Source organism: Etheostoma spectabile, chromosome 5 (genome assembly GCF_008692095.1).
Source record: "Etheostoma spectabile isolate EspeVRDwgs_2016 chromosome 5, UIUC_Espe_1.0, whole genome shotgun sequence".
Classification (NCBI taxonomy): domain Eukaryota; kingdom Metazoa; phylum Chordata; class Actinopteri; order Perciformes; family Percidae; genus Etheostoma; species Etheostoma spectabile.
Window position 1 is genome coordinate 32143683 of NC_045737.1, and position 27246 is coordinate 32170928.

The following is a 27246-nucleotide window of genomic DNA, read 5'->3' on the forward strand; positions in this document are numbered from 1 at the left end:
TAACCGTAAAGTATATTATATTACCACTGGAGTAATTATGCAGTAATTATTCTGTCTGACTGGCATTGATACCATAATTAAATTAAAATGTGTGAGCGTGTGCGTTATGGTTTCAGTTTTTATCCAGTTTCTGTATTCTGTTATGTTTGTGTTTCTTCCCTGATCTTGTGTGGTGGTTTATGTTCTGTTGTGTTACCCTTGAGTGTCTGGATGTTCTGTTTCCTGTTTTATTTTGAAGTCTGGTCTTTGTCTTGTCTTTAGTTTTACTTCCTGTGTTTTCCCGCTCCAGTGATGATGTTTTCCACCTGTTTCCCAGCCCTCTTGTCACCTGCCTCTCAATATCTCGTTACCCTGTGTATTTAGTGTGTGCTCCCTTTGCCTCAGTGGATCTTTTGTGGCTCTTTGTGACCTAGTCTGTGTACCTTTGTGTTTTTGGTCCCACTGGAGATTCTTTTTGTTCCAGTACCCGTGGCCAGTCTTTCTCTGTGAGTTTTTCCCTGCTGTTCTCTGTTTTTGCCTTTCCTTTTTCCCCTGGACCTTTTGCTATTTTTGCATTTTTGTACTTTATTTTTTCATTTAGTGGACCCTGTGTTTGTTTGGATTTTCATTTTTTGTCTTAATAAATCCTTGTTTACCTGCTCCCGCCTGCCTCCCTCATCTCTGCAATTGGGTCTTTATTCCGCTTCAGTGTAACAGTGTGATTACATATCAGCTCATATAGGATCTTACAGTGAAAGTGGAAAGATGAACAAAACACAAATACGTGGTTTTATCTTAGGCCTATATGGGTGCATCTTCACCTAATAAAGAGACCAAAATATTAATTCCAGCGGTAATGCTGAGAACTATAAGCAGCTGTAAACTACTAATCTCGCATAGCCACATCTACAGTATCTCCACACTTGAACGCTGTGGCAGCACTGGAGAAAGTAGTTAAACTATCGCCTGTTTGGGCTCATGTGAAGGATCTGCATGGACCTTGTGTTTTCAGCTTCTGACTTCTAATGGTAATCATTAAAAAGTGAACATCAATTGAAGTACTAAAGCCTAAGAACCAGGGTTTCATTTCGCATGACAGCATCCTGCTATAACTTACCTCACTTTACATGTAACTCTACAGTTACACTTACACATTAGGAAGTTATATGATGTGTCAGCCAATAAAATGGAGTTAACCTTCTAAACTAATAAGCAAGTCGCCTGTAGTGTCCAATTCACCCCAGTTCATGATGTAAGTGGATGGTAGGGTAGAAAGAAAACAAGATAAACTGGAATCAACGTGGTCAGCTGGAAATAGAACCAAAGAGAGGACATAATGACAGAGAGACAGATGAGGCTTGGAGGGGCTGTATTTTCCTCTCCACCATCGCATTGATGCACTTTTGACAAAGGCCTAATTTGTGATGCACATGGAAAGAAATGGACTTGGCCTGTCTGTATTGAGCGCAGCCATCCTTGTATGTTTATTTCCCTGTCTCCTTCTCATCTACAAGGTCCACTGGTTGTAGTTTGGCATTAACAAGTCCTACAGCTGCAGTGACCAAGGCTTCTCTCATGCAACACAAATACCGTAAATTATAACTTGTAGCAGATGAAAAAGCTATAACTTAAATATATTTAATTAGATTCTGTACCATCTTTAAATACGTACAATGACTTTAGTCAATGTTTAAACAAAGGAAAATCCAAGCAATATTTGGATTACTGTAATTAGCTGACCTTTCACCAGGCTTGGGGCGCTCTATGACTTTATAAAAAGCAACACTGGCAAACAATTTGTATGTATTAAATGACCTCTGAACATGTCCATCTATTGGTCAGCTGTGGCACAGAGAGCTCTGATTGGAAGAGAGTGGGGGAGTCCATTGAATTAGTTCCTTTGAAATACTCATTCCCGTGATGGTCTGCTCTGAGTAATCATGTGGACTTCTGCTGTATTGGATGTGACAACAGAACAATGCACTTGGCCCGCAGACTGATGCCACTGCACTGTATGCCCCCCCCCCCCCCATCCCCCCAAGTTATCCTAGCATTCTGTGGGATGTGTTGTGAACAGAACACTGGTGTCGGCTGTTGCAGCAGCTATCAAAGTGCTGTTTAATGTCATCCGTTATCTGTCACAGGTGTTGCCATTAGGGCTTATGATCACTGACTATTTCAATACTCACATCACAATCTCTGTCATGCAAAGAACTGTCAGAAAATGACCTTCACCACATCTGTTTATGACACATTCAGTGCTTTCATTTTAAGTGACACAGAGCCTTGTCAGTCTGCTGTAATCTATACTCATCCATATCCAATGTTAAAGGATAAGGCTGGTGATATTCTATTTTTTTTTCTTCATATAAATAGACCAGAAACAATGTGTTTGTCTTTCCCTAAATATTTTCCAACTTCCCCAGTCTGTCTGTGGCTCCCAGCCCTTAGCCCATGGGTTCCGAGTGAGGATGTAAATCTTTAAAGAACAGGTAATATGTAGTTTCAATTATAAAAAAAAAACAAAAAAAAAAACAAAACAAAAGGAGTGTCCATGTGGATGGCCCCTAAATTATTTCCAAAAAACAGCTCGGCAATGTAGCTTTAAGCTAAAATTAGTCAAAGTAAAAACAAAACAGTGTGTATATGTTGTGGACTATTTTCAGTGGCGGATTTATTTGAGTATTTAGAGCAGGGGGATGGGGTATGCCGGACAAATAAAACAACAACTAGAGTCTAACAGTCAAATGCCTCAACGTAATAACGTGTCACACTGTGTAGCTATGTGGCTCATTTATGTTTGAATAGGTTTTGATATATGACACAAAGGAATAAGTTTTATCAGGTCTGGGGACAAATAAAAGTTCCACTTGACTTGACTACATGTAATATTTGTGGGTAAGATCACTGCATTGTTGCTGTTGTGGTTGGGATTTGTTAAAAAATACTTTTTTTTTTTTTTTTTCCAGAGAACCTTTTATTTAAATCAAAATTGAAAATTATATTAAAAAATAAGATTTTTTTAATGGTTGTTTCATGAATCAAGTTTGATTGATTGATTGTTTGGTTTTCAGACTCTCTGAGCTGCACTGGCGTTGTGTGCTTTGAAAATTCCACATATTCCTATGTTATTTTTGCAATAGATCTTTTATAGCCGGAGGACCTGTTTGTTTGCTCGTTGAAATTATATTAAAATAAGATTTTGTGTAATCCCTTGTCACCTGAATCATTTGTGATTCCTATTAAGTGGCTTCACAACTTCCTCAGCTCCCTGCAGCTGTTGTTGGTTGAGAGGCTAACACAAATTCCCCACCACACATCCATAACACATGCCAATAGAAGCCAACAGCCGTACACGACAGCCATCCCACAACACAAATGCACCACACCCACCCTCCAAGCACCCAAGCATCACACCACACTACAACAGCACACACACAACTTGCCACACACACACACACAGCCTACGACAACACACAGACACGACCGGCACAGCAAACTTCTGAACACTAATACAGTATTACAAGTTCCTAACCTGCTATATATATATATATATATATATATATATATATATATATATATATATATATAATATACGGCAGCAGGAGGTAGGTAAGATGGCCACAGTGAAGTGGGGAGGAAATTGAAGTGGATTGGTGACATTGCATGGGATGAGTAAAATCCACAGAGTATCAGCATGAGAGCCACCCCATGTGCAAAACAACACAATTAAGAGGGACGCTTAGCCTAATCAGCGAATGCAGCATGCAAATAATGTTTTATTTTTCAATGCCTACTTTAATCTCGGCTGTTATCGCGGAATACAAATCAGGGACTTAACTCTAATGAAAGGAGGAGAGAGCGACAAGAGTGGCATGAGACTAAGGTAAAGAAGAGGGAGGCGGAAGGTGGAGAGGATGATTTAAAAAGCAGAAGTAGTCCGAGAAAGACAGCGAGACAGAGTTGGTTGCTGTGATCACTGTATTTAGCCCTGTGAGGAGTTTTTAAAGCCAATTCTTTCAAGTCAAACAACTATTGACACAGCAACGACTCGTCATTAGATTTATAGCAGTTACTTTGTACTTCACTTTCTATGTATGTATGTTTACTCATATTATTGTAGCCGTTTATATGTTTGCACTAACAACTCATTAATGATGCTCGATCAATACACAATTCTACAACCTCAGAAAGCACAGGTACATACCTACAAAACATGTTCTACAAAAGCGTAACATTAAAAACAAGGCAACAGTAGTAGTTATTACATAAGTATATGTTGGACAGGTGTTGCTTATAATGTGACAACCCTGCCTATTATTTATGTAGATGCACAGAAATAGTGTGTTCAATGATATGTTTTCAACAGAAAGCATATTTAGATTTCATTTAAACAATCACTTATAATGCAATTAAAACTGCCAGGTAATTATGGTTCTCCAAATTCAATATTCAACTTATTATATGAATGCTGAAAAGCTGTTTATAAACCAACTTAATTAAGGCCATGGCTGAAATAAAATGAAATACTAAACATATCCAACAGAAAGAAAAATGTAAGCTTTATATAGCACGGGAAACCTCAGGGAATATATAGGAACTACCTCTACCAAAACATTCTTAATATTACATAAGGAAACATACTGGTTGTGCAATACTTCTGATTATTTGCATGAGGCTTTATAAAGAACACTATAAACTGAACTGCATTAAACTTTACTCTCACACACACACACACACACACAACGCTTGGCGTTACACCAAGCTTCAGCTATGCTAAAGCACAAGAGCCCTTTCATTCCCTGTCCCCACTTATTTTCCCTTTTATATACACACACCGTATTTTCAATTCATAATCTGCATCCTGGTGTCTCTATACACGTCTTACATGCATGCTATGCGTCAACTGTCCCCATTCTGTTGAAGACTTGTGTAAACTGTCTTGGATCAGTACATAGGGGTTTTCTTCCTTGTGACATCATATCCCAGAGGCCCCTTTTGATTGTGGTAGACAAGAGGCAGCTGGAGGTCTGGTACTCATTCAGCCTTCCAAAACATGGCCTGGGATCCTCCCCCACCAAACCCCAGCCTCCATTATATGGGGATGTGTGTGTGTGTGCGTGTGTGCTCATGGTCCACAGTCTGCAGTCTAAATAAACAGACCTTGAAAATATCCTAACCAAGCAAGTTCCAGCAGTGGATCCAACACATCCTGGCTGCAAACAGTAACTCCACTGCTAGTTCTAGCTTCTTTAGTCTGCATTCAAATAAAAGTGAGGAAAAAAAAATAAAAATAAAAATCAATCTCTGCTTCACCAGTATTCAGCTTGGTTAATGCCTCTAAATTGCACCAATGATGGTCCTATTCTAAATCGGTCTATGAAAATTATTCTTGAGACAAAATAACCCTTTTGATGGAAAGGCTGCTGGGGGGGGGGGGGGGGGGGGGGGAGAACTACTTTAACCAAAGACTTGTGGTTACCTAGGGGACTAGAACAAAAGAGCACCAGTGAGGCACAATATCATTATCTATCATGCTGCCATTAGGGCATGTGAACGCTGCTGCCGGGGCCTGAATATGAAAAATGGGTGGTAATATTCAGCGGAAAAAAACGCAGTTTGAACCATTTAGTGAGAGATGTGATCTGTAAGTGCCCTTGACTTCAGTTTTAGAAAAGCAGCACACGCAGAAGTAGACTTAAAGATTATTACTGAAATATGAATCACTGTGAATTTAGAATAACTAACCAAGAGTGTCTACAGGTGGGTTTGAACCTCCAATTAAATATTAGAGAATATGTTGGGGATTTTTCATGCTTGCTTGCTTGAAAAAAAGCCAAGTGAAGATGATCTGAATCTGAATTATTTACAGTAGAACGTTAAAAAAAAAAGCTTTATGGCATTGAGATCTGTACTCCAGTTGTGATTATATTACAACTATGTTCTCAGATCTTTACCTCTTCTTGGTTTTTCACTTGAAAGTCACATTTAAGGAAGTCAGCGCTTTCGGTAAGAAATCACACAGCTACTAGTAGCTCTCCCTGGTGGCCAAAATACGATATTCTTCCATGCTGTCTAACACACAGATGCAAGCTCAACTTCTCATGTCATGCCAGGGCTGGCCTCAAAGGAAAGGAAAGGAAAAGGAAAAGGAGTTATCTTTCACTGCTCACAGAATTTAGACGGGTGAATATGTGCGTGAGATATGCCGACGGACGCAGAAAAGAACAAAGTAAAAAAAAAAGGAGAAGACAAAAAATGTGACTCCCATACGGTTTTGTCATTGTGATAACTTGACAGCGGTCTAGTAGTTATCTAACAGACATTTACTGAGGTCAGTAATGTAAGCGAATGAAAGTGTGACTCATCCACCACAAGAAAAATCTGTAATTCTCAAACCTTTTAGCGAACAAAGTAATTGTGCAGAAAAATTGAATATGTAAACATTTTTTACAGACACATTTTGAAAAGTAATTATATATATATACATATATATATATATATATATCAAACATATATATATAATACATATATAATATAATCTATAATATATAATATCATACATACATACATACACACAGTGGCTTGAATAAGTTTACACACCCATGCTAAAGTTGATTATAAAAAAGGAATAAAAACACATCTTTTGGAAGTTGATATTAATCCCTTAATTGAAAGAAAATTGGAAAATCCAACCTTTTAAGGAGACCAATTTTCTTTGTGATTGAATAATGTATTGTAAATAAATAAATCTTCTTCATTAAAATACAGGGGACATAAGTATAGACACCCCTATGTTAAATTCCCATAGAGGAAGACAGATTTTTACTTTTAAAGGCCAGTTATTTCATGGATCAAGGATAATATGCATCCTGATAAAGTTTTCTTGGCATTTGGAATTAAAATCACATACCCTTCACCATACCTAGAGATAGGCATGGGGAACTTTCCATAAGATCATCTCTCAATGCAAATTAAACCAGTTATAATGGAAATAAAACATATAACCATGCCAATCTCTATGTATGGTGAAGGGTATGTGATATGATGTGGAGTTATTTTAATTCCAAAGGCCAGGGGAACTTCATCAGGATGCATAGTATCCTGATCCATGAAATAACTGGCCTTTAAAAAGAAAAATGTGCCTGCCTCTATGGGAATTTAGCATAGGGGTGTGTATACTTATGCTCCTGTATTTTAAGGAAGAACATTTATTTATTTACAATACATTATTCATTCACAAAGAAAATTGGTGTCCTTAAAAGGTTGGATTTTCCTAATTTTTTTTAATTAAGGCATTAAGATCAATTTCCAAAAGATGTTTTTTTTATTCCTCTTTTAATCAACTTTAGCATGGGTGTGTAAACTTATTCAAACCCCTGTGTATATGTGTGTGTGTATATATGCTGAATAAAAACGTATAAATATGCAGCATTTACCAAAAGGCAACAGTTCTTATTTGCATAAACATCAAATATTTAATTCAATTGCTTGTATTACAGTTTAGCTCTAAAAGTCATATATTTGCAGGATATGATTGAGGATTGTTGTCACATCTGCTTAACTGTAAAAATGTGGTAAATCAGGTCATTATGAGCCTTAAAAAACATAAAAAAATGTCATGTCAAAACATTTCCAATCTCTTACCCATTTTTAACCAAACAGCGGGCCACCTGATTCTTTCCCGATTGTAAACATGTCATGGCTCATATATTAAAGTACCACATACTTATTACATATATACTAAGTATGATATAAGATAAGTAAGATTATAAAAGTCAAAGTGAGGTTTTACAAAAATTATATTTAATATGGGCCTCAGGCTTTGGCTCGCTAGTGTCCCTTAACAGTTTTCAAAGTAAAAGCATCCACCTTAAAATTTGATGTAGCGCCTAGTGAGTGTGTGTTGTCAAGTACAAATAAAGGACACAGGAAGTGGCATAACACAAATTTTTTGTCAGCGCAGCACACTTCACGCAGGAAATAACGTCTAACAAGTGCACGCAGTGTCCGATGGTCATTAGTTATAGTTAGAAACCCGTTAGTTCTGCTGCTGATCCAGTTCCCAAAGGCAGTGCACCAACCATGAGACGTTCAGTGCACATATGGTATACATTACTTAGGAAATTCCGTAGTCTTGGTGTCAGAATGACGCAGCAACGCAATCTGTGGCTTCCATTCATCTGGCGCCAGCAGCAGAAGTTCGACACTAGCTGCCATAGAGCTTGACTCCAGAACATCTCAGCAACCAGGAAATGCCATCCAGAAGACCTGACAGGGATTCTGCTACGGTATCCTGCACCTGAATGAGAGAGAGAGACACAAACACAGGCTGAAAATCTCCTCAAACTTAAACTGGGTGGATATAAATGCATTGGAAGGGGTTCAGTTGATCAAATATCCGCCAATTACCATCCAGGGGTTAGCCAGCTGGGCTAGGCCGAGTCTTTTTGCTACGTCGACACAGGGGGTGCGACACCTGGTCCTGTTTCTGCTGGTTTGCAGACTCCTGACCTCTTCTGGTTCTTCTCTGGAGACACAGGAGAGCACCAGCAGAGGCCTGGATGCTGAACCCTCGGCAGAGCTCAGCACAGCCCGAATCTGAGCCACCTCAGACTCCCCCTCACCTGTTGAAGACATGTTTTTTTAACGCAAAGGCTCTGTGCTGAGGATTTATAGGGCAAGAAACATGCATGATATGAGTGGAAAAAAGCTGCAAATAGAAATGTCCTCTCATCCCACCTCTACCAGGCTCTGCATTGGCTACATAGATGAAACCATCCACCACCTGGCACACTTGCTGGACCTGAGGAGCAGGGCTGTAGATCGGACAGCCCGAGTCATCTGATCCTTCAAAGCTAAACAGTTTATTACTGAAGCTCTGCTGCTGCACTCTGGCTATTTCTCTCTCTGCCCTGCACACACAAAGTGAAATGATTTTAACAATATTCAGAAAAAGATAATTGAAACTCGCATGTAACTTTAATCCTCCTGTTGTCCTCAAGTCAAATTTGACGCCTTTAAAAAAATGTCTATCTGAAATATGGGTTTCTTCTCAACCAAAATACTACAAAAAAATGGATCGGATTCCATATAACGCTATTTGCAAATACAAATTCCTGACAAAACTCATCTGAACATTCCTCTGATCTTAACTATTAGTCAATATAATTCATAATTTCTGCTTTTTTAACTCAAATATTAGTTATAATTCTATATAGGTCTATGGGTATTGACCATGAATTCCAAAAAGTACTGTAAAACTAGTGGTAGTAAGGTGGTGTTAGTGAAAACTAAAAAAAAAAAAAGTCTGAAAAAGGGACAAAAATGTCAAATTGTTGTCTGTTTTTGACCCGGGAGGACAACACAAAGTGCTTACCGATTGGTTGAGTACAGAGTCAGGATATTAAATTTGTGTTGGTTGTTGAACATGTAACTGATCCCTGAGCCAATACCTAGAATTAACAAAAAAAAGTTTAGTGGTTGCATTCTTGGGGCATCTCAGCTGATAGTAACTATCGAGATAACAATTGTTGGCCAATACTGCCACCTAGTGGAAGGCAAATGAACCTACAACAACCAAGATAAACAATGTGATGTTTGAGTCAATGTGTAATTGAAATGCACTAAAGTAATATTTGTAGTTTGGTTTTATAGCAATCTGATTCCAGTGACAACTCCTTTCCTTGAACTGATCCACAGTTAGATTTGTCACTGTGTTATAACTGATGAGAAAGGACCGGGAGAAGGTTATCCAACATCATTAGCACTCAAAATCCATGTTATCTCACTATTTATTGGTCTGTGAGGAGTGCCTGACACAGGAAGCACATCTGGGGCATGCATGAGCCTTGTGACTAAAGAGACATCCAGCTGCTCCATGCCAGGGCCAAACATGGCATAACGTGGCTCAGATGAGGGCACCAGAGACTGAAGAAATGAGGTCACAACCTCGTATGCCGGCCGTGAAGGAAGCCATTGTTGTCTGGAAGATGGACAGCCTTTAAGGTATCTGACGAAACAAAAATGGCGGTCAAAAACGTTTCTGTCTAACAAAATGTTACCAACTGACCTTGATACAGGACGACAGAAAACTAAACTCACTCAGACATGTAGTCAAATTTCAATTCCATCACTTTGTTGTCCCCCTCTTCTCTATCATCCAGGCTCTCATCTTCATTGATCAGTGGGGCATCCAACAACTCCAGGTGGGGCATGCTCACATGATCAATGGAGGGCCAGTGAGGCATGTCCCTGAGCAGGAAGTATCTCCACAGTAATGGATCTCTAACCATGGCCCTCCAGTAGCGACTGGTGGCTCCAAGGCAGCAGATATCCGCGGGAGACAAAAGGGTCATGATCAGGAACTGTACGTCCACCTTAAGCAGGGAGGACATGATCTGATATGATGATGATGTCAACAAAGCAATACAGAAGAGTATCAAGAACCAGTTAAGACATGGAGACAGGGAGAAAAAAGGTGGACAATCACTGCCACCAGCAAATCTATTGTCAATTAAAATACACAAAAAGATAGAAAAAGTCCAGCATTAAAAATGTTACTTTGTACATTGTATTATTAATAACATGTACCTAAAGTATCAAAGTAAAAAGTGTTCATTATAAAGGCAGAATGGTCTGTCAGTTATAATCTATATTATTGTATTAATACAAATGCATTTACATACATTTAAGTTAACTGCATTTTAATGTTGGAGCTGTTCAAAACAAGGGTAGTTATGATATTTCATAAGAATATTCCACATTTACTGCTTATATTATTCTGATGTTTACTTTCTATATTTCACTAAGCTATACTAGGCCTGTGCGTGCAGAGACCTTAAATCAAAGCAACTTCTTCAATTACTGTGAAAAAATCTTTTTGCTCTCACACTGATACATTGGAAAACTGTCTCTGGAAGAAATATATAAGACAGCAGGCATACTTCGTTAGGAGTGCTTGTATTGTTTAAAGAAAAGATTTCTGTTAACACTAGCTTTCATTTTTTTGCTGTCACTGCTGGGAGACAAATCAATCCCTAAAGGTTTGGGAGTAACTTTTATATTAAGGTCGAAAAACGTCGTTATAAATGGAAAATCCCAAGGTGACCTAAACGCACCAAACTCTCTCCACTACTTCTTGTCATATCAACTACAATATATTCAAATGGACCCAAGTGTACAAGGCAATGCGTGCCTAGACTCAGACCTGAATTTTAACAGCCACATTAAGACAATAACAAAGTCAGCCTACTATCACCTTAAGAATATATCAAGGGTTAAAGGACTTATGTGTAAACAGGACTTGGAAAAACTGGTCCATGCTTTCATCTTCAGTAGACTTGACTACTGTAACGGGGTCTTTACAGGTCTCCCTAAAAAAATCAACCAGACAGCTGCAGCTGATTCAGAACGCTGCTGCTCGAGTCCTCACTAAGACCAAGAGACTGGATCACATCACTCCAGTTCTGAAATCTTTACACTGGCTTCCTGTGTCTCAAAGAATTGATTTCAAAGTACTCTTGCTAGTTTATAAATCCCTTAACGGTTTAGGTCCAAAATACATTTCTGATCTGCTACTACACTATGACCCCCCCAGACCTCTCAGGTCATCTGGGACAGGTCTACTTTCTGTCCCCAGAGTCAGAACTAAACAGGGTGAAGCAGCTTTCAGTTTCTATGCTCCTCATATCTGGAATAAACTCCCAGAAACCTGCAGATCCGCTGCTACTCTCGGTTCTTTTAAATCAAGGCTGAAGACCTTTCTTTTTGATGCTGCCTTTCTTTAAATGACTTCTTTAAATTTCTTATGCTGCACTGTAACTTTTATTCTTGTGTTTTATGTGTCCTAATGTTTCTATTTTGTTTTTAACTGTCTATTCATGTGTTTTATTAGTTTTTAATGCTTATGATTTTTAACTGTTTGTACTTGTGTTTTATCTGTTTAACTGATTTCGTGTAAAGCACTTTGAATTGCCCTGTTGCTGAAATGTGCTATACAAATAAAGCTGCCTTGCCTTGCCTTGCCTTGCCTTGCCTTGCCTACCAAGACTTAGTTATGTTATGTTATGTTATTGAGTAGACTGCTTGAAAACAGTGAGTTTCTTTTCACCATTTGACTATCAACATTTAACCCGCTCATTTCCCTTTATATAATTTGATATCTTGTCCAGTTGCAATATTACCCCATTGGCGGAGGTTATATGTGTTTGGTGTGGTTATTTTAAAGTGTTTTATTGCATAACATTTTTTTTATAATAATGAACGCCACTGTCAATGAGTTGAAGCTAATTAAGACTATCAGACACAACTCTCTCTGTAGGTTATTTCTCAGCATGAAACTCGAATAAAGATAATTTCTTTAGACATAATTACCTAGCACATATACATTTTCTGAAGAGTTCATGTTTTTTGGGGTGGCAGTAGCTCAGGCCTGTAGGGAGTTGGGTTGGAAACCAAGGGTTGCTGCTTCAAGCCCCTTAAGGAGTGGGGCGTTGGAGAGATGCTACTTCACCTACTTGGCACTGCCAGGTGCTCCTGAGCAAGGCACCGTACCTCTCCCCCACCTCACATCTTTCCATTTGTGCATGAATAGGTCCTGAGCATGTGTGTGTATTTCAGGCCTGTGTGTAGTGTATTGTATTACTAACAATGCAGAGTGTAAATTGTAATTTCCCCACTGTGGATAAATAAACAGTAGCCTACACATTTTAAAATTATGAATTATTATTTAATCTTGACTACGTAACAACTGTGTTGAGGAGGGGTTGGGTTGAAGTGCGATCACGGAAGGCTTGTATCATGCGTATGCACCAACAGAATTATTACTTAGAATTCCTCACGGGCCCGGTTTACTGAAACTTGGTGGAAGATATGATATGGGCCCATTACATTTGGCATTAGATCTGAATCTCGGGGGCAGATATAAAGATGTTTTCACTTTCACCAACATTGCCCATCTAGGTTTATGAGATGAACACACGACTTAAAAAAACGTTTTAACCGCAATAGTTTTGCCCAGTTGAACCAATGAAAAACATTTCCATGAGTGATTTGACTCACCGGTAAGTTATACAGAAATCCCGGTAGTGGCTCTTCCGCCGTGTCTACGTGCTCCAAGTCCTCTTTTCCAACTTGGCCACTGTTTGAAAAGAATCTCTCTCTGAACCGCCTGAGGCTGCGGATCACCGCAGACTGGTTCTTCTGCTGGATCCTTCCTGCCATGACTGATCCTAGACATTACACTGGGATTTGGACCTTTAGAGATGACAACCCCGTACTTGACGTTTGCTTCCGTCATACTTCCTTGTTGCTGGCGACAGCAGGGCATTATGGGTATTGTAGTTCCACAGTAATGGGCAACTAAAAATCTCAACATGTAAAGGAAGCTCAAGTTGCAATGCCAAATAAACGTGTTTTTCTTAAAACAACGCGCGTGTTTATTGTCAACGAGGACATAAAAAACAGAAAATGATTTTCGTCCAAACAACACAGGTTCTCTAATAGTTAATACTATCAAGATTATTGAAGTGGCAGAAAATGGAATTTGCAATAGATGGGGATACAAGTGGCGCATTACAAAGCTGGTATGAACAAATCTGAACATACTTAAAATAGTCATTAATACATCATTGTCAAACAGTTTTTTAACACCTTTTCTTTGCCTTAAGTGTGTACATTTGTATACACACATACATATATAATGTATATGCAATTATATTATATTAAAAGCATAACAAAATGGCAACAAAACAATAAATAAAATGTTACTGTGCAATGTCTCATTTCCAGCTGGATTATCTTCAAACTTTAATCTTAAAAAATGAAAGAAAAAAAAAAGGTAAATTTATATTAATACCCTTTTTATATTCATACTAATGTTATTATAACACATTCTCAGGGCAAAATAAGTGCCCCAGGCAGCAGTCTGGAATCAAGATGATAACTGCTTTTTCAGCAGGACAGGGCAAAAAATATTCAACTTTCTGCAGCCCTTGCCAGTTTTACACCACCAACCTTATCCTTTCTAACCTCTTTCTCCTGCTGTGGCCTGGGCCGTTTGGCATGGGATGAGATTGCCTGTAGACACTGATCCAAAGAATCTTTTCTTCAAACATTTTCTTCCCATGCTCCCCCTAAACCTTTCACAACATTACACCCCACCTGGTGGATTCCATTTTTATTTGGGGTTGACACACATTTGAATACTGAACTTAGATCTGTGCCTGAGGGCATCTTCAACACGGGAGCCGCTTGGTTCACTGTAAAATACTAAGGATTTCCTTGGCATTCTCTGTGTTCCAGCCCTGGCCCTGCAGAGGGCCCTCACATGCAAGCACGTATTTGTTGAGGATCTGTGTGCCAATGTCCCGAAACTGAAGGCGATCTTCTTTGCGATCCATAGTGTCAGCGCTGCAGTCCTCATACTTGACTGCCCAGAAACACATTTCCCCGATGTACATCATTGTCAACAGGTGTGTGTCTGAGAAGATGCCTGGCCAAAACATAAGGTAAAGAGTATGATCACATGGTCCACTTGAATTGTCTTAAACTGGACTGAAGCAGGACAACAGTATTAACTGCTGGCATATTTACCTTCAGATAAGAAGCTTGCTGTAGCAGTGTCATGAAGCACCACCCCATCGTTGAGCTTCACAGAGTTTCTCACCTGCAGCATCCGCATTAGGTAGCGCACCCCTTCCTGAATACACTGGATTCAAATAGGAGTCTAATGAGCATTAGGCCAAATCGAACCATTTCAGACAGACAGATGCTAATGGAGATCTTAATAAACAAACAAACCGCATAAGTCAACAATTTACCCCCACCCCGCGTTCTAGATGTTGCACGAGTCCTAATTGGGATTAAAGTAGAATTTAAATTCACTATGCAGTCCTAATACTAAACAGCTGTTTTTACCAAAACAAAGTACATATGTCTGGCAGAATTAGTCAAGCCCAAATCTCTGTTCACTAATACAATGTGGCACCTTAAGGAATGTGTCCTTGTTTTTCTTAATCCACTGTTTTCGTTGATGAAGGGTGTGGCAGTACATGTACAGCAGAGCTCCACGTCTCCAATAGAGGCATTCCAACAGCTCTAGGCCCAAAACAGACTGCACCTATTAAAAACCCAAAGACATGAATAGTATTGTTAGACAATGACATGGAAGTAAATGTATAATGAAAGGGTTTTTTGCAAAACTATAAACCAAAGAGAACATTGAAGTGGATCTAGCCTGAAAATCTTGATAATCAACCACAAAAAACATGTACAGCACATGCACACAAAATCACGTTGAGAAACACATATACACACTTCTTGCGCTGGTGCTAGCCTCCCTGCCAAAACTTCTGGCTCGGTCAGGTCTTGCAGGAGCTGCTGGATTTTAAATGGTGAACAGTCCTCAGGGAACTCCTGGTCCACCAGTTTATTCTCTTCATAAAATGTGATGTCTAGGATCACCTAAATGATGAAAAACAAATATATATACCCACACTGAATACAAGGTGCAAGAAAACTAAGCAACATTTTCAAATTTACAAAAATCATCAGAAACAATTACCTTCCTTTTCTCACTTAACTACTTTATTGAGTTCTCCCATTAATAACAAGTAGACCAAACCAGGAATGAAACTGATAATATACTTGCCAGGAAGTGGAAGCCACAGCTGTAGCTTCTTCTCCAAAACTTTTATTTACCCCTTCTAAAAAGCTAACAAAAAAAGCATTACTAATATCTAATTAACTCCCAATGTATTGAGGAGTTCAGTAGCAACCAGTTGCTTGATTGCTGGCAATTTGATAGTAAAAACCTTATTGAGCCTTTTCAGTCAGGGTTTGGACCACTTCACATCACCAAAACAACCATAACAACCTCCCACTAGCCAAAACTCCAGCACACTTGTTTTTAATGTTCCTTGACCTAAGCATCTCTTAAGGCTTGGTAGCAACTTCTTTTGCAGCTTGGGACTACATTTCCACTCAAAGAAATCAATTTCCACAAAGTACATATTGTATATTATTATATTGGTTTTGAACTCAAAAAGGCTAAACTGAGGGTCCTCTGCAGATTTAACCCTTTTACCAAGATTACTAACCCTAACCCACAGCAATTCTGGTTGATTGTCACTTATCAAGCAAAATGCCAAGCATTTGTGGTTACACCTTTACAAATTTGAGGATGCTTTTCCTTGTTTAATACATTCAACCTGCCATGATTGTATACATTAGTAGGAATAAGTATGCAGATATGAAGATCATCTTGAGTTTGGGGAAATTGAGATGGGCATATGTACTATTTTCTGATGTTTTATTCAACAAAATGATTAATTGAAAACAGTCAAATATTATAAACTAATGAAAAGAATTATTAATTGCAGCTCTAGACATTCAATGTAATGAAGTACCTGTGTGTAATCCTGAAGCACCTTGGAAAGGTTGCTACTCTCCCCTCCTTGCCTGTAATAGTTTTTCAACTTGTCTAGTATGGCAGACGCATTCTGTAAATAGTCATCATCTATGGAAGAACGATATGTTAACAGGTTACCAAGTACAGATCTATAAATAAAACTGGTCTCCAACGTGACGCTTTTTAATTACATGTTAATACAATACAATTGGCTATGCTAGAACAAGTTTTAACGTTCCAAAGTTAAAAGCCCTGGGACTATGCAGCAACATAGTAATTAACAATTACGGCATACAATGCTAACTAACATGTTAAGCGTTTGTCAATGTTTAAATATAACAATAGTAATACATGACTTTATTTATATAGCTAGCACCTTTAAAAACTATTTGCAAAGTGCTTTGACAGACACAGTAAGCCAAAAGCAGGATATCCAAAAGTGAATGCTAGTGAAAGCTAGCTAAACAAACAATAGCCAAACAATAGCATGACAACAATTGGGTTACTAAAACAAGTAGACAAAAGACACAAAATATAGTAGAGCGAAATGAAAAGGACACACATGTGGAAATAAGAATAACATCAATAAGAACAATAAAATAGAATTAGAGTGACTAATGGATAATATAAAATAATTAACTCAAATTCAGATAATTTACTATGACGCTAAGTTACACTCGGTTACACTACGCAGCATCGTGTTTCATGGCCAGCTAACCGTTTGTCAATACTGCATTTTAGCTAACGTTGGCCAACTTAACGTTACGCTAGCACCAAGATATTTCAAAAACAACCATCGGTCAGTGAGTAACTGTTACTACGGCGTTAGTAGCTAAGTCAACGCTTTACCACCTGTTAACTAGCCGTAAGTATTATTTGTCAACATAAAATGTTCATCAGGCAACAACTGTTGTTTAGTTGCAAGCTGTTGGATAACGTTAGCTAGCTTGCTAGTTGGCTAATAAACTGCGTATATATTTATCTCTGAATGAACTAAGAATGCTAGCCACGCATACGAGGTGCCACGATTGGTCACAAGACGAAACAAATGAACAACGCCTTATCGATACCTTGCTTTTCAGCTCTGAGACTGGAACACTTGATGTCTAACTCAAATATCCTTCTCTCCAACTCAAAACCTTGTCGCCTGTAGTCGTCGGCCATGACTAAAGTATGCGTCACGTGAACTAGGGATGATGCTGCATTCAAGTGCTCCTCGGATGGTCCCTTTTCCAAATTTGTGAAGTAGTTTTCCGATTTTGGTGTGTTGACGGGTCGTAATGTGGACAAATGGACGCGTACAAAGAAGATTGTTGAATTTTATTGCCCAACTCGTGTAAACAATAGCTGTTTTCTGCTTTTAGTTCCAGCTTGATGCGATTCTAGTGCTAGTAACGTTACATTTCCTAAAACCACTAAAATATTGTTTTTGTTATCAGGGTTAATGATAATAAATAACCTTTCCAACTTCTCTGGGTCACTATACGTGGACAGCTTCTAACTGTCTCTTCTAACTATTTGCCTAAATACAAAAAATGATTTGCAATATGCGAATTAATAAAAAGTGTCTTACCAATATTTGGTATATGTGCTGTTTTTAAATTCCACTATGGCCACGCCAAGACCCGCTCTACGATCAGCTCGATTGGTTGGGGTTAGCGCCATTTGACCTCGAGTGGTTAATGTCACGATATGGTTACGTTGATCCACCATAGACAGTTAGTAATACACCAATGCCAATAACCCCAAATCATAGCCCAAAATACACCTTCATCGGCCATGTTTCTGCGTAATATGACGCCAATCCGCCAGGTCGTGTAGAACATTTTCGCCGAGTTGAGGGGGCATTCCGAAACTATTCTTTCCGATTATTCCTACACGAAAGGAATGCAGCACTAATCGTGTGTGTGGTGTGTGTGTGTGTGTGTGTGTGTGTGTGTGTGTGTGGTGTGTGTGTGTGTGTGTGTGTGTGTGTGTGTGTGTGAGTGTGTGTGTGAGTGTGTGTGTGTGTGTGTGTTACGAAAATGTTTCTTTATATTTCTGTGTGTGTGCCGCGTGCGCCTGTGGCAGCTTTAAAAACATCAGGTACTGCCTAATCATCAGTTTATAAAAATGACGTTGACGTGACCCATCTTGCCGAACGCTGAGTAGGCTACTTTGTAGTACGGTGGCCGAGCAGGGAAAACGCGCTTACTATCTATAGCTTCTCTGGCTACAACCTTCTTTAACTGTCTCTGGCTACAACGGCCAAAACACATCCATCATACCGTGTGTACTAGGAGCAACCATAGACCGGTAATATCAATAAATATACAGTCTATGGGAGAAACGTGCTGCAAATACTGCCCCCCCCCCCCCCCCCCAAAAAAAAAGGGCAATTTGAGGTCAACTATAGATTATGGCTATAATTTATTTATCAGCAGCAAAGACAGCAATGCAAAAAGTGTCTCGACTACAATAGGCCTATTAAAACATTACGTTATTATTCCCATTCCCCATTTATCTAGGTCAACATAATATGTAGGAGAGACACCGCTGTGTTGTCCTCCTGTGTCAAAAAATGACAAAAAGGACAACAATTTGACATTTTCGTCCCTTTTTCAGACTTTTTTTTCAATAACACCACCTTACTAGTTGTACAGTGCTTTTTGGAATTCATGGACAATAACCCTCATTTATATAGAATTATACCTAATATTTGAGTTAAAAAAAACAGAAATTATTAATTGTTTGGACTAATAGTTGAGATCAGAGGAACGTACGGATGAGTTTAGTCAGGAATGAAAGTGATCAATTGGATTTGCAAAGAGCGTTGTAAGAAATCCAATCCATTTTTTTGTGGTAATTTGATTAAAATGAAACCCATATTTCAGATATAGGCCTAGACATTTTTTAAAGGGGTCAAATTTTACCGCAGGAGGGTTAGTTATGATAGAAACTCGTACTTGCACACTGTTTCTTTTAATTTGCATATTTTCTGTATTTGTAGTGTTTTTCTGTTGCACGTGTTTTTAAAGCTTGAGTGTTTTTTTGTTTTGTTCTTTACAATGTGTCATCTCTGTATTTGCAGCATGGTAAGTGTAGACTGTATAAAAAGGAAGACGCCTATCCAATGTTGTTCCTCCAGTTTCTCCCACTGTATTAAAGTAAAGCCAAAATATAAGGGCGGTGCCAGTCTGTAGGCCTACAGTAGCAGGTATTTTCGATTTGCTAGATCCTCCTCAGTAGCAATGACCGTTAATATTAATATATATACAGTCTATGCTCTGTAGTGATCGGGCGGTGGGTGGAGCCAGAGTCGCGGTCTCGACGTCGCGAACTGACCAATCGCGAGTCAATCATAGCTTTCAATCATGACGTTTCACCCCCGTTTTTCTTGACTCAAATAACTAATTGAAACCAAACTTAGCAGAAAAGTTAACATTTGAACAAGCATTAGCGTGAACGGAATTACCAAAAAATGACACAAACCATTTTCGTGGAAGATTATTTAACGCGTATTTGGAATTTTTGTTTTGCCCATCCGTTAACATGGAGGGAACGGGTTTAATGCAAGGGGGTAAGCCTCTCCTCTCTAAGAGTAGCTCCCACAGACAGTTAAAGAAGGGTCGCTCCTGCGGCGCCATTTTAATGCTACGAAGCCATCACCCGCCGTTAGCATCCTGTCCACTGCCATTCATTTTGACGTCACTTTGACAGTGAATAACTTCCCATATGAAGCGTTTAAAGACTCTATTTGTCCATTATTTATTTCTAAAGCAACACGACAATGTATAAACGGCTTCATTACCTTGTAGCTCACGTAATGGCTCCGTAGCAGACGTTTTTGTAAAAATAAGGCTAACCACGCGACTTGCTATAGCATAGTCGATAAAATCACCGTATTGTCAGGAGAAGCTCGCAAGCAGTTTGGACTTCCATTAGCTGTTGTTAGAAAAATCTAACTATCACCTGTTCTTTGATTTGATGAGGACAAAGAGAGGCTGAGGGTCCAATTGAGAATTAAGAAAAGGTTTAATGAAACAGCATGATGAAGATGATATTATATATTTATAATATATCAATTATATATTTTATTATTTATTCATCATTCTCATTTCCTATTTTTCAGAACTGTTCATATTGTAATATAATAACATAATACTATTTTATCCCAGTACCCTTGCACTACGCACATTTAAATAATTGTATTGATCTCTTCATTGCACTCATGCCTCTATATTATTTATGTTTAGAGTATGTATATATTGTGTATATATTAGTGTGTATATTTCTGTTTTGGTTGATATGTATGTGTAAGCACAGTGCGAGTAACGATGCTCCAAAGACAAATTCCTCGTATGTGTCCTCATACCTGGCGAATAAAGCTGATTCTGATTCTGATTCTGATTCAGAATTCTGATAAGACAAAGATAATACAACACAAAATATGATAACACTGCAGCTGATAGCGGACTTTATCCATACTTCTCCCTGATGGAGTCACATGAGACCAGTCCCAAAATAATCACCACGTTCCAATTGTTTCCCAAAGAAGTGGAGGGTGTTCCTCAAATTAAATATTTCCCTATTGGTTAGATGTTTTCTCAAGATCAAGTCCCACCCATAGACCGTTAATATCAATATATATATACAGTCTATGGTCCCACCTCTGAATTGTCAGGTTTACTCCAGGTCACAGGTAAAGGTATGTATCATGGTAGTGCCAATTCTATTCAAGTTTACTGGGATATGCCTTTCCTTTGTTCTTAGTCAAGTCTGGCCCAGCAGGGGCGGCTCCCAAAAGGGTTTTTAAGTTTTTATAACTCAACACCTTTTAGGTTGAATTGCTATGTTAACTAAACACTAAATGTTAACTAGCATATTATTAAGCAGTAATTAGCCTGTGTCTATGTTGTCTCTCAACTTATACCTACGCTCGCCATCTCTGCTGATTGGGATTGATTGAGATTTCTCTTGCACAGCTACCAGAAGACTTACATCTTTCAGACACGTTGGTCACGTCACATCTACGTCGTCCAGCTCAGTTGGAGGCTGCGCAGTAACGCTCAGCCCTCAGCGGAAAAGTGCCCAACGAATCATATCATCTTTCACTGGTCTCCGTCCAGAACAATGGGATCTGTCGATCCATTTCTTTAACTGTCTATGGTTTCATGACACTGTCAGCCACCAGGGGGGCCGTTGAAGCGCGTTTTTCCCTGGCCGGCCACCGTACTGTGGTTGCGCTGAAACGGTTAAATTCAAATTAGCTGGCCGAGCCCCCTCTATCCCCTATCGCTTGGTCCAGCCTCTGGTCCAGCCCATTGAGACGCCAGCCAATTGCTTCGTGGCTCTGACTTTTTGGTGTGTGCACTGCTGGTAGCCACATTTTCCGACGTTTCAGCATACATCATCTGTCTTCCACCGGCTGGAGCCTTCACTCTGCTCATCGGCTCATCCTCCGTGTATCTATAGCCCTAAAACATGGCGGCTTTCAAAGCTTTGTACAGAGCGCAGAATGTATTCTACAAAAACGTCTCATATCCCTGCAGAACCAAATTAAATGTGGCTTATCTCCAATTGACCAAGGTTGGTATTAAACGGTTACGTTAATTGGTTGTAGAAATATCTTTGTTGAAATGAGATGGTTTGCGAGTGACTGGGGCGAGATTAACGTCATATAATTATGAAGATTGTATTCGATTTTTCGAAATGCAGAAACATGGACCAGAGATTAATGCCTTTAGTAAGGGGAATTTACCTATCTGCACATATCCTTTTGGATTTATTTCATTTTATATCACAATGATTTTGCGAATTGACCTCAAGCGGATGGCTACGGCGGAGAGTCTCCATATTTTCGTGAACACAGTTCAAAACCATATTACAAAGTGTTAATAATATGACTTTGCAGTGGGTCAGTGACTTAAGACACATCACATGATGTCACAAACCCGCAGTTCTATATTCAGCACTCGGGTCCAATGTCAAGGTGTGTTGTAGGTGAAATGAAAAGTGCTTGCATATTCCACCCAAGCAAGGATTTTTGCACCGATTTGAACACATTGCAATATTTCCATTCTATTTCAGCGGCCAAAGTCATGACATTGTACAAGTTAGTTATGTATGGTTTCGGAAATCAACGTGAAACCAAATTAAGGAAATGCTCGAGGTAACACGGCCCTTTTGAGCATTATCTTGAATCAGTGTAACTGATTTTACTGCAAATTGATATAGTAATTTGAACCTTTAGACCAATTGTAAACCCCCTGGATGACAGTAAGACCTAGCTTTCCATTAACTGAGAACTGATAACTTCTTGTAATAAATAGATATTTAAAATAGACAGGTTTCATTCTGTTAAATAAGAAATATTGCATTACAAGGTGTATACAGTATGGCAGTTATGAATGAGGAGGCAACTAGGAACATCCCAATGCAAAGTGATAAACTTAGACTTAGAAAAAAAAGACAGGATAAAGATAACAAATATAACAGTAATAATAATAATAATAATAATAATAATAATAATAACAATAAGAACATTCATCAATAAAAAGACATACAATGACATTAACCATAAATTATCAGTCAAAAGTGTCAGTGTTGAGTCAAGTGTTAAAGTGACAAGGTATTAATGTAAGTCCAGGTGTGTATGTGTGTGTGTGTATGTATGTATGTTTGTGTATGTATATATATATATATATATATATATATATATATATGTGTATATGTATTTCTGATGTATGTGTATATATATTTATGATTCGTATGTACGTATGTGTGAATGTATGTATATATGTAATTCTGATTCGGATGTATGTGTGTATGTATATATATATGTATTTCTGATGTATGTATATATTATGTATTGTCCTTACTGCCCTATTTCCTCCTCCCCCCGAGTGAGGAGTTGTACAGTCTGATGGCATGGGGGACAAAGGAGTCCTTGAGTCTGTTGGTCCAACACTTGGGAAAGAGCAGCCTTCCACTGAACAGGCTCCTCTGGGTGCTGATGACGATGTGCAGGGGGGGGGGGGGGGTTGACATTGTCAATAATGTCCAGCAGTTTGTCCAGTGTCCTCCTCTCTGCCACCGTCACCAGTGGGTCCAGCTTCATGCCGACGTTGACTTTCCTCCTCCAAGGTTGCTCTTGTTTGAAAATAGCTCAATATTCTGAAATAGTTCAATATTTTAAAAAGCAGTCAGAAATCACACATATCTAATGTCAGTATTACAGGTTTACAATCATCATAAAATTGCATTACACGTACAAAACCAGCACCATAATACTAAAGAGTGAACATAATGGGTATAATGGTCCAATCCATTGTAGCTACTGTCAGGGAAATGAATGGTGGCACATGGTTCTGTAAAATTATTTTTCAAAAATTGGCACCACAGGTACAGTTACAGTGGATAAGAGTTGACAGAGGATTTCAGGTTAGAGTCCTCAGTTAACTGTAGTGTTGGGACTCTTGACTGTGGGCTAGTTCAGCAGTTTTGTATATCTTGGGTTAGGGTTAGGGTTAAATGAACCGAATCAACTATTTAAACTGTACAAATTGTACAATATGTATAATCTTTCTGGTTGGAGCTCTTAAAATAAATGAAAGTGTTATATGCATCTCTTGTTCTCCTTTCTACAGACGTGCAGCTGTTACTTTTCTACCTCCAGCCATAGAAGATCCCAGTTCTTCTCAGATCCCATAGAGGCAGTCAAAGATATCCCAAGCGGAGCTACCATTCTTGTAGGAGGTAAGATCCACTAAATGCACACCCGGAGGACAGTGCTGGTCAATTAACTTAGTTTTCAACAAGTTCTGTTAAAGTTCGACAATGTATGTCCAATAACCACTTAACAGCCAAGCTCTGTGTGGCATGGTGGGTAATGACCATCCACAAAAGTGCAACCGCAAATTCCACAGCTCTTAAAATAGTCGAGTTCGGAGTGACTTTGTTACACATTTTCCATTGTGTCACACCTCTGTCTGAGGGAAAAAAAACTCTAACAGGGATCTGCATCACTCTGTAATATTAGAAACACCCTGTCCACACATGATTAGAGATGCCTGCCGCTTGATCCAATGTTGACCATATTTTTGGACTTTGGGTTTTTTCTGTGTGATTTGTGAAACTACTGGAAAGGTCATTTCTTTTTTTCTTTCCAAATCTGCCATGTCTCTTATCAACTACTAGGTGAAGGTTCCACCTTACATTATCAAAGTTAACCCTTCACATATTGGGCATTCACTTATTGGTTGCTTCCATTTGTTTTAGCTTATTTTGCATTATTCATTACCCCTTTTTTGTGTGTGTTCCAACACAGGCTTTGGATTGTGTGGTATCCCAGAGAATCTTATCAACAGTTTACTGAAGACCGGCGTTAACGGTCTCACTGCAGTCAGCAACAATGCAGGGTAAGTGTGTGTGTTAGAATAATTTCATCATCAAGAATAGACAAGACCCCTGAAGTTAAATATCAAAGTTCATTTTTACTTGTGAACACAAGGAGACAGTTTCCACACTACAGATTAGTACAGGAAATGCCCAACCGGAAGCTTTCTGCAGCGACTTATTAATACAAAGTAGATGTTAATATAAAGTCATAACTAAGTCGATGTTGTCAGTTCATCTCATTGTGTCTGGGAGTCTCCTCCGCCCGCTCTGCCCCCAGAAACATCCTGGGCCTTTCACAAGGACAGACGATGGCTCCATGGTTATCTTGATTCAAGTCATCAGTATAATACGGTATTCTTATACAAACAGTTTTAATAATAATCAGAGAAAAAAATATGTATTATCATTTTGTACCAGTGTGTGGAGTGGGAGGAGGCGTGCACGCACCATACAGTACATGCATGCTCAGCAAACATGCAGATGCCTGCGTGTAACTGTGTGCTTAAACCATGCAGTGTATTCCATGGTGAGGCTTGATTTTAATGTTGGTTTAACACAATCGCCACTCCAAAATCCATACCTGTTTTTTAAGATATGTTGCTAGAGGTGAGGTTGTTTATTTATTCTGATTATGGTTCGAGTCACATTTGAACCTGGACATGTTTGCAGTAACACATCACAGGTCATATATGTATATATATGTGTCAGTGGAAGGTGTGTGTTAAAACTGTTTAATGCAAATGAAGTTCAATCTAACTCCAGTTGCTAACTTAAATATTAATTATTCAAAGGGGTCAACTCTTTCATCAGTTTTGGGGGATGTCTTGAATGCAAGTGATATTTTGTAACAAAAGTTCACAAGGACCGTAAGCAGGGTTTCCGCAAGGTCTTAAAAAGTCTTAAAAAGTCTAAACGTTCAAAATCAAAATTTTAGGCCTTAAAAAGTCTTAAGTTCCTTAAAGAATTGTGTTCTAGGTCTTAAAATATTTAAAACAGGTCTTAATTTTCTATGTCAATGTAACGGCTAATTCTCATTGAAATGTTCCCGCAGCGCTTTAGAATGGTTTTTTGTTCTGTGGAGTTGTAGTTCTTTCTGTTGCTAGTGCCAGTATACTTCACTGTATTACAACTACAAACAAGACCAACACGAAACTTATTTTGCAGTCAATCTAGACCCAATCCTATAATGCCAATGACAAAATCAGAGAATTGTTTCAGACAACGTTTCCGGACTCTCACATCTGACGGATCTGAAGGTCTTAATCCTTCTTAAATTTGACTAGATGAACCCCCCCCCCCCCCCCCCCCCCCCCAAGCTGGCCCCTGTCACTCCTGTGTGGCTCTCCAGCTAGTGAACGGGAAATCCTGATTGGACTTAGGGCTGAGCGATAAGGAGAAAATCAAATATCCCAATATTTTTGACCAAATGCCTCAATATTGCAAGGATATTGCAGTGTTGACTATTGGTGCTTTCACGACATATTTACGCAATGAGATTTTGATAAATAATCATCAGTAATGTGGATATAATGACTAAGTGGGTAAAGACAAATAACAGTGACAGTTACATATAAATTTAGAAAATCACATCATTTTACTGTAATGCAGCCTTTAAAACCAGGAAAAGACACCAGTTAAGCCATATTACGATATGACGCTATCCAAAATCTAAGACGATATGTAGTCTCATATCACAATATTGATATAATATTTTATATATTGCCCAGCTCTAGTTGGACTCATGACGGAGGCTGTCTCGTATTGGTGACCTTGTCACTGTATCCTCGAACCTGCAGTGTAAATCAGAGAGAGGACCTGAAGTTAGGATAACTTATCCGTTTTTCAAAGAAAAAGGTCTGTTGCAGTGACTGCAGCTCCTTCAGTGGTCAGCTGATAGTGTGTGTCTTTCAGAGGTTTCCTTTCTGGCTCTTAGCGATAAGTTGCTGACCTCAATGCCCTTTTATTATGTATTGTTATAGCTTACCTTGATATGCAGTATCTCAATTTTTTCAGTATCTCAGTTTCTGCTATACACTGGCTCCATGGCTCAATATTTTAGGAAAAATCTAATCTAATCTGTGATAATCCCAGAAAACACACACATTTATTATTAATGGAATGCAAATTGCAAAAATTAAAAGGTGAGGTGCCCTTTTTATAGGAATGAGACAAGTTGTAAATCCATATAAGACTGAAGAATCCATTTCCCAGTAGAAAGTTGTGCAAAGAAAACCACATTCAACACCTGAATGCAACATTTACCCACGCACTGGCAGCGGATCTTCTCGCTTCAGTTTTCCTGGACATTGTTTAGCCCAGTGTTGATGTTTCTCTTGCACACTAGGAAACAGTCATTTGTCTTGTCAGTTTTCATGTTGCAGTCTTTTTTCCGTGCAGCCACACAGTAAATTGAATTGTTTACATAGCAACACTGCAACTTGAGACAGTGACCAAAACGCGATCTTATCTACTTAATT

General features: G+C 38.8%; 3 protein-coding genes and 1 long non-coding RNA gene across 4 annotated transcripts in view; 1 reads left to right on the forward strand and 3 right to left on the reverse strand.

The window, feature by feature from the left end:
* Positions 1 to 27246, reverse strand: part of LOC116689561 (uncharacterized) — a 414017-nt gene that overhangs the window by 342630 nt on the left and 44141 nt on the right. The gene's annotated exons all lie outside the window — the stretch shown is intronic.
* On the reverse strand, positions 7937 to 13293 carry fbxo4 (F-box protein 4). Its single transcript, XM_032516108.1, has 7 exons — positions 13042 to 13293; positions 10084 to 10358; positions 9771 to 9991; positions 9359 to 9434; positions 8722 to 8894; positions 8392 to 8606; positions 7937 to 8281 (listed from the first exon to the last, which is right to left on the reverse strand). The coding sequence occupies exons 1-7, from the start codon at positions 13201 to 13203 to the stop codon at positions 8189 to 8191; spliced, it is 1215 nt and encodes a 404-aa protein (XP_032371999.1). The 5' UTR covers positions 13204 to 13293; the 3' UTR covers positions 7937 to 8188.
* rimoc1 (rab7a interacting mon1-ccz1 complex subunit 1) lies at positions 13395 to 17658 on the reverse strand. Its single transcript, XM_032516110.1, has 6 exons — positions 17461 to 17658; positions 16389 to 16498; positions 15298 to 15444; positions 14969 to 15100; positions 14575 to 14689; positions 13395 to 14473 (listed from the first exon to the last, which is right to left on the reverse strand). The coding sequence occupies exons 1-6, from the start codon at positions 17552 to 17554 to the stop codon at positions 14238 to 14240; spliced, it is 834 nt and encodes a 277-aa protein (XP_032372001.1). The 5' UTR covers positions 17555 to 17658; the 3' UTR covers positions 13395 to 14237.
* Positions 21653 to 27246, forward strand: part of oxct1a (3-oxoacid CoA transferase 1a) — a 55922-nt gene continuing 50328 nt past the window's right edge. Inside the window, exons 1-3 of the mRNA XM_032516099.1 lie at positions 21653 to 21958; positions 24019 to 24127; positions 24699 to 24789. Of these exons, the coding sequence (XP_032371990.1) occupies positions 21854 to 21958; positions 24019 to 24127; positions 24699 to 24789 (305 nt within the window). The 5' untranslated portion in view covers positions 21653 to 21853. The remainder of the gene's footprint in view (positions 21959 to 24018; positions 24128 to 24698; positions 24790 to 27246) is intronic.